Source organism: Microplitis mediator, chromosome 5 (genome assembly GCF_029852145.1).
Source record: "Microplitis mediator isolate UGA2020A chromosome 5, iyMicMedi2.1, whole genome shotgun sequence".
NCBI classification, from domain to species: domain Eukaryota; kingdom Metazoa; phylum Arthropoda; class Insecta; order Hymenoptera; family Braconidae; genus Microplitis; species Microplitis mediator.
Window position 1 is genome coordinate 1,107,278 of NC_079973.1, and position 12,585 is coordinate 1,119,862.

The 12,585-nt window shown below is 34.7% G+C and overlaps 1 protein-coding gene across 1 annotated transcript in view; it reads right to left on the reverse strand.

The window, feature by feature from the left end:
- LOC130668095 (PH domain leucine-rich repeat protein phosphatase 1) overlaps window positions 1-12,585 on the reverse strand; it is an 86,364-nt gene that overhangs the window by 58,760 nt on the left and 15,019 nt on the right. Inside the window, exon 2 of the mRNA XM_057470167.1 lies at window positions 2,533-4,733. Coding sequence (XP_057326150.1) covers window positions 2,533-4,719 — 2,187 coding nt within the window. The 5' untranslated portion in view covers window positions 4,720-4,733. The remainder of the gene's footprint in view (window positions 1-2,532; window positions 4,734-12,585) is intronic.

Consider the following 12,585-nt stretch of genomic DNA (forward strand, 5'->3'; position numbering starts at 1 on the left):
CTCCCTATATATATATATATATATGTATATATAGCCAATAACACCGAACGGTGTGTAAGATAACACTCACACCGAGTTAAAAGTACACTTTCCGAGCCACTAGCGAAAAAATCGCTACCAGCAAGCGATTTTTAATCGCTGCCTGCTACCCGGGCAAAAAAAATTTTGTTCGTAATAAATTTAGATCTGAATTTCATTTCGAAACTCAGATCGTGACACAAATATGACTTTCATCATGAATTTGTATCAACAACTTTAATCACGGCAAAATTTTGACTCAGTCAAATTTTTATCCAAATGATCCAAAGTTCATTCACTAAATCAATTTTACAATCGAAACTGATTTACGTAAATCAAGTACTTTGTAGGAGAAATTTATTGGTAATCTCTTAATCGATAAATTTTACAAAAGGTAAAAATTCAGTCAAGTTTCTATCGAAGTCGTCCAAAGTCTAATTCAAAGACATAATAAATTAATTTTAGAATTGATACGGATTTACTAGACAAAAAGTTGGAGTAAATTCATTATGAAAGTCATATTTGTGTCATGATCTGAGTTTCGTCATGAAATTCAGACCTAAATTCATTATGAATAATAATTTTTTTTACACGGGTAGCGAAAAAATCGCTTGCAGCTAACGATTCAAAATCGCTAGCTGCTAAAGAAAAAGATCGCTAGCAACTAGCGATTATTTTTTTCAGTGTTGGAAAATTCGACAAATTTCAGTTTTGATGAAATAACAAAAATTAACCGATAATAGGCATCGAAAAAAAAAAATTTTTAATAATTTCTCACTTTGTCTGCGCACCGCGATTCTAGTATCAAAAATTGAGCACCTATCGTATCGATTTTTGTGATACCGAATATATCTTCTAAAGCTCCTAATGCCCTACTTGCTGATAAGTTTTATCAGATATTCTTGTTGACACGCAAGGTTACTGTTCTTTGTCCTTTTCTCCTTCATCTCATATTCTTTATATTCTCGCCAGTCTCACCCGATCTTTACATACCATATTTTTTTATTTTTTACAACTTCGAGTACTCAAATTTTTATTCTACAGATCCACCGTAAACGTAAAGTAGAGCCAGCTTTCTTACTGTCATTTCATGTCTCCCTTGATATGATGATACGAGAGCACTGGCAATGTTCTCGTCGCGTCTAGTCGCCGTGCATCGACCGAATCGAATCCATCGTAACAATATTCCCCGTGGGATGCGTCCCGCATATCCTCTTACGTGATCTCCACTAACGTCATTCTGTATTTACTCAAAGAGAAAAAATAAAATAAAGAGACCGAATTTCTCGGTCTATTTTTATTTTTAATTTGTGAAGTAAAAAAGCTCAAGCTGACACCGGTATTTTATTTTTATTTTTTCAAGTTCACTGAATTCGAAAAGCGGTCGAAAAAAATGTGAATGGAAATTAATGCAATTCAGTGAAATTCTGCAGTTTAAGAAGTGAAGAAATAAAAAAAAATATTGAATTTATGGAGTCGGTTAAATTGCTGAGCAAAGACGTGAGAATTAAGATATTAATCGGAGCTATTGGAATAATACCGCAGTTTGCATCGATTACGAGCGGGCTTAAAATATTAAGCGCCGAAAATTTCAGTACAATCGTTTTTTTAATAATTTCTGCAATTTCATCGTATTTTTTTTTTTTTTAAATAAAATTTATCGTGATTTTTTTCTAAAACTTTAAGGAAAATAGTTTCGAATCCCGCTAGATACTTTTTCGAAGTTTCTGTAGTTTGAAATACAGACGGAGTTTTTTATCTTTGAACAAGTTTTTGTGGAATTAATGGGAAATATATACGTGGATAAAGCAGATATATATATATATATATTCAGATAAGAGAAACAGAGTCTGGGATTCAAAGAATTAAATCCTTTGATATTTTTAAATGCCCTCTGTTTGATGCTACTGAAGTAAAAGGTTATTGTTGATAATTTCATTTCTACCAACTACTTTTACGTTTAGTTCATGGCGTGTAAAGTTCATGGAAGTCTGTTTAACTTTATCTGCTCAAGAATAGGAGTTTAAAATTTTTCATAAGCTAAGTCGGAATTAAAATTTATCATTTACTCGAAATTAAAAGCTTTTATTTTTAATATAATTGACCTAAAAACGGTTCCGTTATACTGAGTAATTAAAAAAGGTACTGCGTAATCGGCTTAATTGCTGCAAAAACATAAAATTTTTTTTTTAGGGCATTCCTCGGTCGATAATAAACACCCCAAATTTTTCACCTACTCGACTATTTTTTTTTATTTAATCAAATCATCGAATTCCGACAATTGCCGTCAATAAGAAACGACTTTTAAAAATTGGCGGCAGAAATTTCAATGAAGTTTAAATTTAAAAGGCTTCGCGTGACTATTTCCATAAATTTAAACGTGTGTAGATAAGATTTAAAGAAAAAACAGTCAGAAAAACCCTGTAAGAAATCTTTTTCTGATCGAAAATAGATCAAGCCAGACGTGACTATAAATACAAAAGTAGATCTTTGGATTAAAAAAAAGATAAATACCTGAATATAAATAGACAATTCATCACCCAGAAGCATGTCTCTGCAAATATCCTTGGCCGTGGTATCAAGCGTGAGATAAACAAGGCTGCTTTCAATGCCCGTGTGGATTCTAACCCATCCGTTTCCTAATCCGACGTCGATACCGACTCCGGAGTCCCAGGAGGAATTGAACGTCTCCTGATGACTCGTATCCTTGGAATGGCTGTTCTCTTTGTTAGACACAGACACGGGACTGCTGCATGCCATCTGGATCGAGTCGTCGCTGAAATTGTCATCAGCGGCCGACGAGCCGGCCCCCTCGTCCATGAAGTCGGAGGCTTTCTCGCAGTCGAATTTCCCGATTGTTTCGTTAAACTTGTCCAGGATCTCTTTCTCCAGGAGCTCTGTCGACTCAACAGACTTATCATCAAACTCGATATTTACGGGCTTACACTCTGGGAAATCCTGGGCATGATCGGCCTTGACGGGAGTGGAGGTGTAAGCAGAGTAAGAAGCTGAATAGAGCTCATCCTTGCCTTTGCGAAAGTTTATATCAGGAGGTTGATAAAGCTGCTGAGAATTCTTGGAGCAATCTTTATTGGATCTTCCTGTCGACTTGTCTTTATCTTGTTTCATTTGACAACTTACTTCTACTCTGGTAATATTATCCCTAACACTTAAATTATTTTCCGTAATATCCAAGTTATGTCTTTCTTCTTCGGATAGTATTAGCACTTCTTTTGTTGGCGGTTCTTTGGCTTCTGAATCTTCCTCAGAGTCTCGTGTTGCAGACAGATTTTCAAACTTGTTTAAGTCATCGAACTTTTCTCGTGACTCGTAACTTTCAATCACTTTCAACGGCTTCTTCGCCAAACTAAAGTTATCGTTAACAACTGGATTCTCTATCTTAGACCTGGTCTTAAAATTATCAAGCACTTGAGACATCCTAAGCTTAATATTTGGCGACAGAAATGACTTGGCCCCGTTTTCAAACGTCTTAACATTCGATTCAACTTCATCCCGAGATCCCATAAAATCGTGATCTGCGAACTTTGAAGTAGACTTTATGTTCATATTCACATTCATATTCATATTCACATTTTCTACATTGAATTGCTCTTGGGAAACTGCCTCAGGCTTGCCGTTGTCCTTCGCCACTTTTACTTTTATGAACGCGCTGTCACGTTTTTTTTCTAGGGTATTTTCCTGCTCGCGATGGACTACTGCATTTTCGACAATGCGCCGGCTATCGGATTTATTCTTACGCTTGACCTCAGAATATATGTCACTGTTTCCTTTCACTGAATTTTCCTGCAAGTCTGATAAAGCCGTTCGATTTTTGCTATCGCGTCTTAAACTATTTTTCTGATCCTCTTTACAGCCTGAATAAGTGTTTGAACCAGAGGAATAAACTTTGCTGGATGTCTTTTTAGATTTAGCTTGAAACCGCTCGTAATTGGCGATAATTTTTTGGTTTAGTTCGTGAATCAATTCCAGTCTTTTGGCAATCGAGTCGTCGATTTTTTGATTCGAGGGGATCCATCTCCGTCTCATGGTCCCGGTTAAGTCGACATTTGTTTTCACGGAGCTTTTAACGGCTTCCTTTTCAATTTTCCTTCGATCCTGACGCTTTTTTCGAGATATCGTGCACTCGCCGGGGATCCCTATTTCATATTTGCAATCGCTCTTTATGATATTCGCCGCCGCCGAGTCTTTTATTTCCTTGAAAGGGTGGATTTGGGGAGGGCAAACAGACTTCGGAGGGAACCCCGACACGTTAAGCAATTCGAGTGATTTCTTAACGCTCTCTATTTTCTTACCCAGCTTCGGCGGTTTCTGGTGAAAACGATGGCTATCTTGGGATGCTGGTAGTAATCCAGGTGATGATGACGCTTTAGCTCGTTCTGAAAACCCGATTCCGGTGTGGGTGTCCGGGTGGATTTCAATCCCGGTGCTGGATCCGCTGCTCAGACTTATTTTCTCATTCAATTCCCAATTGATCCCACGTCCTGGGTCGTTTGTCTTGATACTCAATCTCGAGTTTTCCTCTTGTTTGCAAGCTCTAGATGACTTTGAAAGAGAACTTGAGTCGGGATTATTTTTCGCGGTTCTTTGTTTGAGACCGCGGGTGGAGGAAAGACGTCGCGAGTGCCGCAGTTTTCCTCGGGTGCTTGTCAATGTGTCTGTTTCCATCGTTGCGAGGACCATTCTCTTTATTTAATCTACGGATAGAATAAAAAAAAATATTTTAACAAATTTTCATCATTTTCTAAATTAAACCCCCGAAAATTTAGAGGAATAAAAATACTCATGTTTTATTATAATTATTGTTAATTTTCGTTATAAATTTTTCTGTATCAAGACTCGAAATTTTTTTTATAAAATTTAAAAAATTTTCGATGTAAAAAAAATTTTTTTATTCAAAAATAATTGCCAATAAAATATCATTGATATTTTTAATTATTAAATCCTAATTAAATTGATTCGCTAACAATTCATCGCACTGCGCTTTGATTTCAATGAATAAATTTCCCAATTACCAGAATATTAAAGTAATTAAATTATATTACACATATATATATATCCCAAAATAATTACGCAATAAAATTCCATAGTTATAAAAACTAATTAAAATTACCTAAAATATTTAAATAAATATTAATTACCCGCCAAAAAGGATAAAAAAATAAAATAAATAAAAAATGGCAATAAAATGGAATTGAGAATAAATTTAGTTGTTTCGTGACAATTGTCATGCAATAGCCGTGTTCGTTTCTCAGTAAGCTACATGCATGCATATTATATTGCCAGGAGCCAAGTAAAAGAGACGTGTGTTGGGCGAACTATCCAGAAGCAGGAGCGCGAACATGGACACGCCTGGAATCCGTTTCATGGCTCATGTGATCGCGAGAGTGAAAGACACGAGATAAAGAGCGAGTGAGAGCAATAAAATGCGGGGGTGGCTGAAGAGCTCGATGAGGATGAGGTTCAGGAGGTGGGGGTGGGGGTGGGCCTGTAGCTGTAGCTGTAGCCAGAAAGAGGTGAATGAGAGAAAGAGAATGACATTACAAGCCTACCGCGCACGTCCTACCGATATAAATTTAACCGGTAAAACGATAAATTTAACATGAATTCATAGGGATCGCGTGGATAGATGAATTGCGACCTGTTCTACGTGACTCGGGATTTAGATTTTTCGCTAGTCGAGAACACCTTTCCGGTACACTTTGCTTTTCCACTGAATTTTTTTTTTATTACTATTAATTTTTAATAAATTTTTTTTACGCGATATTACATCGATCTTCTTATTGTTCGTCTCTGTATCGGTTATTTATCAACTAAAATGACTGATCGCCGCGACTTTTCATCCAACTTAATTTTTTTTTTAATAAAAATTGAATACCTACGGAATTTAAATAAAATATCCGATTGATATCAGCATTAAATCCTTTAGTGCACACGAAAATTCACAGAATAATAAATAAAAATTCACAATCACACACAATATCAACACACACAATTGTAAAATAAAAATAAAAAAACAAAGAGCAATAAAAATAAAATAAAAAAACGAAACGTAGGACACGCGTTAACTGAGTGGAGTGATGACGAAGACTGACCGTGGGTTAGGATTGTCGTTTTAACGGAGGATAGTCGGTACCGGGTGCCACCTGTGCCCCTTGCCCTACCTGTCGGGCCCCATCCTTCACTATATATATATATACATATACATAATATATATAAACACGATAGCACGAGGGGAGAAAAAAGTACGGAGGTGAAACAGAGAGCGAGAGTGTTGTCTTTGTTCGGACTCTCCTTCTCCACCACGTGCGCGAGGCGCGTGGTCTGGGTTTATATTTGTCGAGAAAGCGAATGCAGATGTAAGTGTATATATATTTATATATTTGTGTGTAGGTTGGTTCTGTTGGGTGGGTATGAGTGAGGAGTGCACGTGTAAATGTGTAGTGTAGCAAAGTTCGGTAGAGAAAAACAGTCTCAGATACATCCTCTGTGCAGAGTAGTGAGTCGGGTGGGGGGCGGGAGCAGGATGTGCTTCCGTTCAATTCGATTACATCTCTTTTTTCTCTTTCTGTTTCGATACACCTTGTAATAATACCTCACACATACCATTCTCTTGTTTTTAGTTTGTGTTTTTTATTATTCACAATATGGATTATTGATTTTTTTTTTTTTGTTGAATTAATTATTAGAGGAGGGATAAAATTATATTTAGATGCGGTACCGGTAATTTTATAATAATTTAATAGGAGTATATTTTTGAATAATTGATGGCCAACCATTGCAGATAATTTTTATTTATTATTCATTAGAGTGACAAATTTCGCGGGGTATGAAAATACAAAATCGATGGTTCGAAATTTTTTATTTACTCCGAGTAAAAAAATTTATTAATGAGGTAAAAAAATTTTAAATAAAAAAATAATGAAATTTTATCTTTCCTATATTTTCATGGCCGAAAATTCGCTGACTCATCAGCCTGTGTATTAAGAATAATAAAATTTCGGCCTTTTCCAAAAAAATTCTACGGGTTTGATGCGATTTCGGTCAGATATTTTTGCCCGCGTCATCAAAAAATGATAATCAATCAACAATTAAATTATTGGTTACTACAAAAAAATTATGAATGATTGGGTGGCAAAGTAAATTTCCAAATTGACAGTAAATATGATAGAGTTAAAAGCATTTGGAAGCCAAGTTTGTTAAAAAAAAAAAAAAAAGGCTGCGCGAGATGGGATCTGAGTGATGGACGGCGTGTCGGTAAGTTTAAAGCAAGTCTCGAAAGGACGATAGACGAGGGTCTGAATAAATCTTTAGTCCAAACGAGTGTAGTGGCGCGTTAGCGTACACATCACAGCTAAGTGTAACGTAGCCGCGTTGAGCCGAGCCGGGCTTCATTATTCATTGCGTGCACTCGCGCCCCGGGGTCTGCTCTCAATTTCCGCGCGTCCATGTACACTCGGGCATTATATCTGGATACTTATTCTCGGCAACTGTTACATACATTCTATACAATCTATACTCCATAGACTAGACCTGACTGTAAATTTACAAGTCATATAGACATTTTGTACCCCAGACACTGGATAGTTCCTTATCCCTGATTTCTAAATCCTGCGCGAGCTTTATCATTCCGCTAATGGAACACAAACAGACGTGACTTTAATACCGAACCATGTTAATAATAATTACTATTATATATTTTCTTTTTGTACCATAGCTTACAAGTTTTATCCCGTCAGTCTTCTCTAACCCCATGCCGTTCAGTAATTTTTCAGCGTTTTTTAATTTTTCACCCTAAGCTCTCTCATCACTTCTGTTTAATATTAAACTAAAAAAAAAAAAAAATAATCAGAGTAAGTGAAAAAAAGCAATTAGTTAATTAAAAATTAAACTATGGCTTTACACAAGATTTTTTTTTTATTCTCTGAAAAAAAAAAAAAATATTTGAATATTTAACTCGGATTCGAATATTTGGTTCAAATTTAAAAAAATATTTTTCCAAACCATGAATATTTAAAAAATTCAGCATTCCATAATTAAAAATAAAATGAATGAATTTCCGGGTGAATAAATTTGAGCATATGATTAAAGTTAAAAGGCCAATTAATTCCGTAATTTTTTTTAGCCGAAATGTGGGTTTAAATAAATAATATCTCGGTAATAATACAGAATAACAAAATAACACACGTAAATGCAGTATTTTCCCACGACGGGCATACGAGTAGGAAACGGGTAAGCGTGGATCCATAGGTGTGTCGTGTCTGTGGTCCCCAACGAACGCAGCTCGGCTGAACATTCAAAGGATTCGGTTCGGTGGACTCGGACGCACTCGGATACTTTACAAACTCATAACACCAACAGACTCTTTACTTGGGTTTATATACATTTGTATATATATATAGGTACACAATGTACGACAGCAACCGCATTCATTAAAAATTTGCAACGTCCGCAGTTGAATTCGGAGCTAAATACAGCAGAAAATAGTACGGGTTCGGTTAAAGAATGAAGTGGTTTGAATTTAGTACTTGTAAGTAAGAGCGAAGATCTTGGGGATACGCTTTAATGGCGCGAAAACGGTTGCAGATGAAACCTTTTTTAGGACGGAAGTGGGACGAGCTTGTACTGTCACTTGCCTCAATAGTCACACGAGATGTTCGTGAGAATCCGATGCCTGCTGGATGAATAATTGCTGTCTTTCAATCCACTTATTTCTAAGCCACCCATTTTAAACTCTTTTATTTTTTAAGATCTAGACTCTTGTAAGAAAGAGCATCGTTTTTCACGACCGCTATTTGGGTCAAAAAAAATTGTTGCAGTTACTCGAGACAATAACGGAACTTGGGGGGAAGGGGAAGAGCAAAACGGGCCTGCTTGAATTTTTTTAAATTGTCGGCGGGAGAAGTGAGCAATTGGGGCGATTTGAGCCACCCAAGACTTGAGGAATTTTCCCATTGAGTAATTGACCCATTACTTCTTTTTTTCCCATGAAAGTTTTTTTTTAATTAACTAATTTTCTAAAAAGTGCAGCTGATAATTACAGCTGTTTGTATGCAGATATTCCTTTTATTTAAAGGAGATGAAAAAAAATCTGTATTTAAAAATCTATAATTTAATTTTTAATTAACTAACTGCTTTTTTCCACTTACCCTAATTTTTTTTAAGTTTAATATTAAATTAAACTAATGAGAAAGCTTAGGGTAAAAAATTTCAAACACGAAATTACGGAATTGAATGGGGTCGCAGACTTTGACGTACACAAGCCCATAAGCTCTAAAAAAAATAATAAATTTTAATTTTTGATGCTGATTTATACAATAAAATGATTTTTTTTCATAACTTCCTGAAGTTAAATAAAAAAAACTGAAATTAATTTCTAAAGACGCAGTCTTTCATTAAAATCGTCCTCAATAATTAAAAATAAATTTTTTATTACCGAAAAAAAGTAAAGATTTTAAAAGAAGCATAAGAAAGGTAAAAATTTAAAAACGTCATCGTTCTCGATCCATTGTTTCAACCTCACTGAAAAGAAGTAAAGAAAAAGCTATTGGAATTAATGTAATCACTGGCGATTGCTTTGTTCCGGTTGTCACGTTTCCGCTGTCTGATTTTCTTTCTTATAAAATCCACCCCTTTTTAATTATCCGGCTCGAAGGACCAAGTTCAGCTGACGATTTTATTTCTTTTTCTTATTCATTCACACATATATACTAAATATATATATATATAACGTCTTTTCAACGTTCCGGTCTATACTACATGCACACAAGCACTTCCGGCAGGGGTTTCTTGAATCTGAATTTTGATAAGTGGGCTCGTTATAACCTCGAAAAACTTGAGATTACATTTTGAGCAGCAGGGAGTTGAATTATTTCCGATTTGGACTATAAAAAGTATAAGTTTTCATACATATGTTGGGTTGGTTGGGTTAGTAGTGAGGTTGTGATATTTTATATTCTATGAAAATACGTAAAAAAATGGAAAAAAATATTTTAAGAGGGGATTCATATCTATATATATTTAATGCGAAGGTAGGCAGGGTCACGGTTTATAGTCACGTAGCGGAGTATAAATTGAAATGTAGTGAATTATAAAACCACGAGAAAGTTATATATGCTGTCAATACAATATGTATCAGACTTTGAAGACCGTTATGATTGAAAATGTTGTAACTCGATATTAACATATTGACGCGCTCGGACTTGATAGTTAATTAAATTTGTTAACGATACATAGAATTAAACTGAAACTTTGATATTGTTAAACGTTTTCTGTTTTAAAAAGTTTTGATTCATTTTAGAATTATGAGTGACGGACTTTGTGTTAATGACGAGGGAAACGAGAAATGGGAACAAAGTTTATTAATTTATGAATCGGTTTCAACATCGACTGGATTTATAATTATTTGCAGGCTAAAGAAACTCACCCCCCCCCCCTACACTAAAAAAAATTACTTTTGTAAAAACAACATTCTCTTAAGTATCCCATACCAAAAAAAGATCGGCCCATTACTGGGTCATGAATGGTTGTCAATTTTGAAGCATCGGCCGAAGATCGGCTAAATATCGGATGATAACGGTATGCCAAGCATTGGCCAATCATGGCAATCAATCATCGGCCAAAGCTTGGTATCAACTCGATCAAACCGTTGGCCAACGAACGGCGGTTAATTGTGCGCCGTTTTTATAAGAAAAAGACGGCTGCCAATGATTCACCATTCACGGGCCAGTATAGTTAGCCATTCATTGGCCAATCATTGCAAACCAGGCATCGGCCGATCTATGGGAAAATTCCGAAGCTCGGCGACAGTATGGGTAGGAAATCAATTAAAATTATCCCATTAATTTCATATTTAATTCCAAAAAAACGCCGATTTCGAGCTGAGCTCAAATTTCTTCAATTAAGAAAATTTTTTTGGTGAAATCTTCAAACTCTTCTATTAAAAATATATTGGACTGAAAATTTCCAATAACATAATTTCTCATAACAAGAAAATACAATAATTCTACAAGTTATTTTTCTCTCAGCGCACATGTAAGTCCTGTCAATTTTTGTTACAAAAAAAAAAGTCGTAATTGGCAATTTGTTAATTGTTAGACTTGAAAACAAATACACTATAAATTGATTTATTTATTTTATCACCAGTTCGCAAACACTGCCCGAGTATGAAAAAAAAAATTCAATATAAATAAATAGCACTTAGCAAAAGAAACTAATTCTCTTGCGGTGATAAATTTGTTCAATAAAATCGATGAGCAATATTGATGGTCAAGAGCCATAGACCGAGTTTCCAATTTCATGGCAATTATAGAGTACTCGTAGAGATGCTCCTTTTTCAAGTGCCGCGATCGGCTATTGTCAATTAGTTTTTGTTTTTTTTTTAATCCTCTCAACTCAATATTTTTTTTTCTTTCCCAAAAAAAGTATATATTTTTTATTGCCGTTAGTAAAATTTAAAATTCCGCCAGGTTTAGTTTTAAAAAGCTATTTATTGGTTTATTTATAGTTTGATATTAAAATATTTATGAAGCAATGTTCGATATGGCTCGCATATCATAAGATGCTCATGAAGATCCGTTTAAGAATTCCATGAACGTTTGAATATCATCCTCTCACTTCTTTTCCTCTTCTTCTCTCCTCTTTTTCTCTCCTCGCACTCGACTCTAGTCTTTCCAACAATACCAACGTTCCACGCATAATAAAAACTACCCGTTCACGAATACGTAAACGGTATGGGCGTGATCAACTCTACCTCTTGTTCCTTCTCCTACACGCACTCTCTCATTCATTGTTTATTTTTATTACAAAACTTTGGCTCCATTTCTTAGCTCATTACACCCGTGTGAAAAAAAAAATTTTAAGCTTTCATTTTTCAATGAAATAAATTTTCTTTCTCCGGATTTGAATCCCAGATTAAATATTTAGTCAATCGAGAAACGCATCCGAGGTACAGATAATTTTTTTTTTCAATTTAATTAAAAAAAAATCGCGCATATTTATTGTTGACATTCTGTAAATGTTTTTATTAAATAACTCAATAACGTAACGTCGAAATTTTTTTTTTAATTAAATAAAAATAAAATTCATTTATTTTCATCCATGTTCTGTAAATAGCGTAAATGTTTCAATATTTTGATCGATACTTGTCATGGACAGCAAAAAGTTCAGTACATCTAGAAATATGGAAATGCTCATATTTCTATACATGTATATACATATAGAGAGCGGAAGTGGTACCATAATGGACTACCTGGGGATTTTATTAGTTTATAAATATACGACTGATTTAATTTCATGACATTTGATCTGAAAATATGTTTTCCGTTATTTATTCAAAAGGCTTCAAAATAAATATTTTATAAAATACAATTTAAATATTTATTAATTTTAATTGAGGCAACAATTTTTCTACATTACATACATGAGTTACCGAGCAAAAATGTAAAAAAAAAAATTTCGGAATTTTTTCCCGTCATATTTAATTATTGCCGCCGGTTTCCATTTCACCCCGGTACCAAAAAAATGTATCCATTATTTAAAAAACGCCAT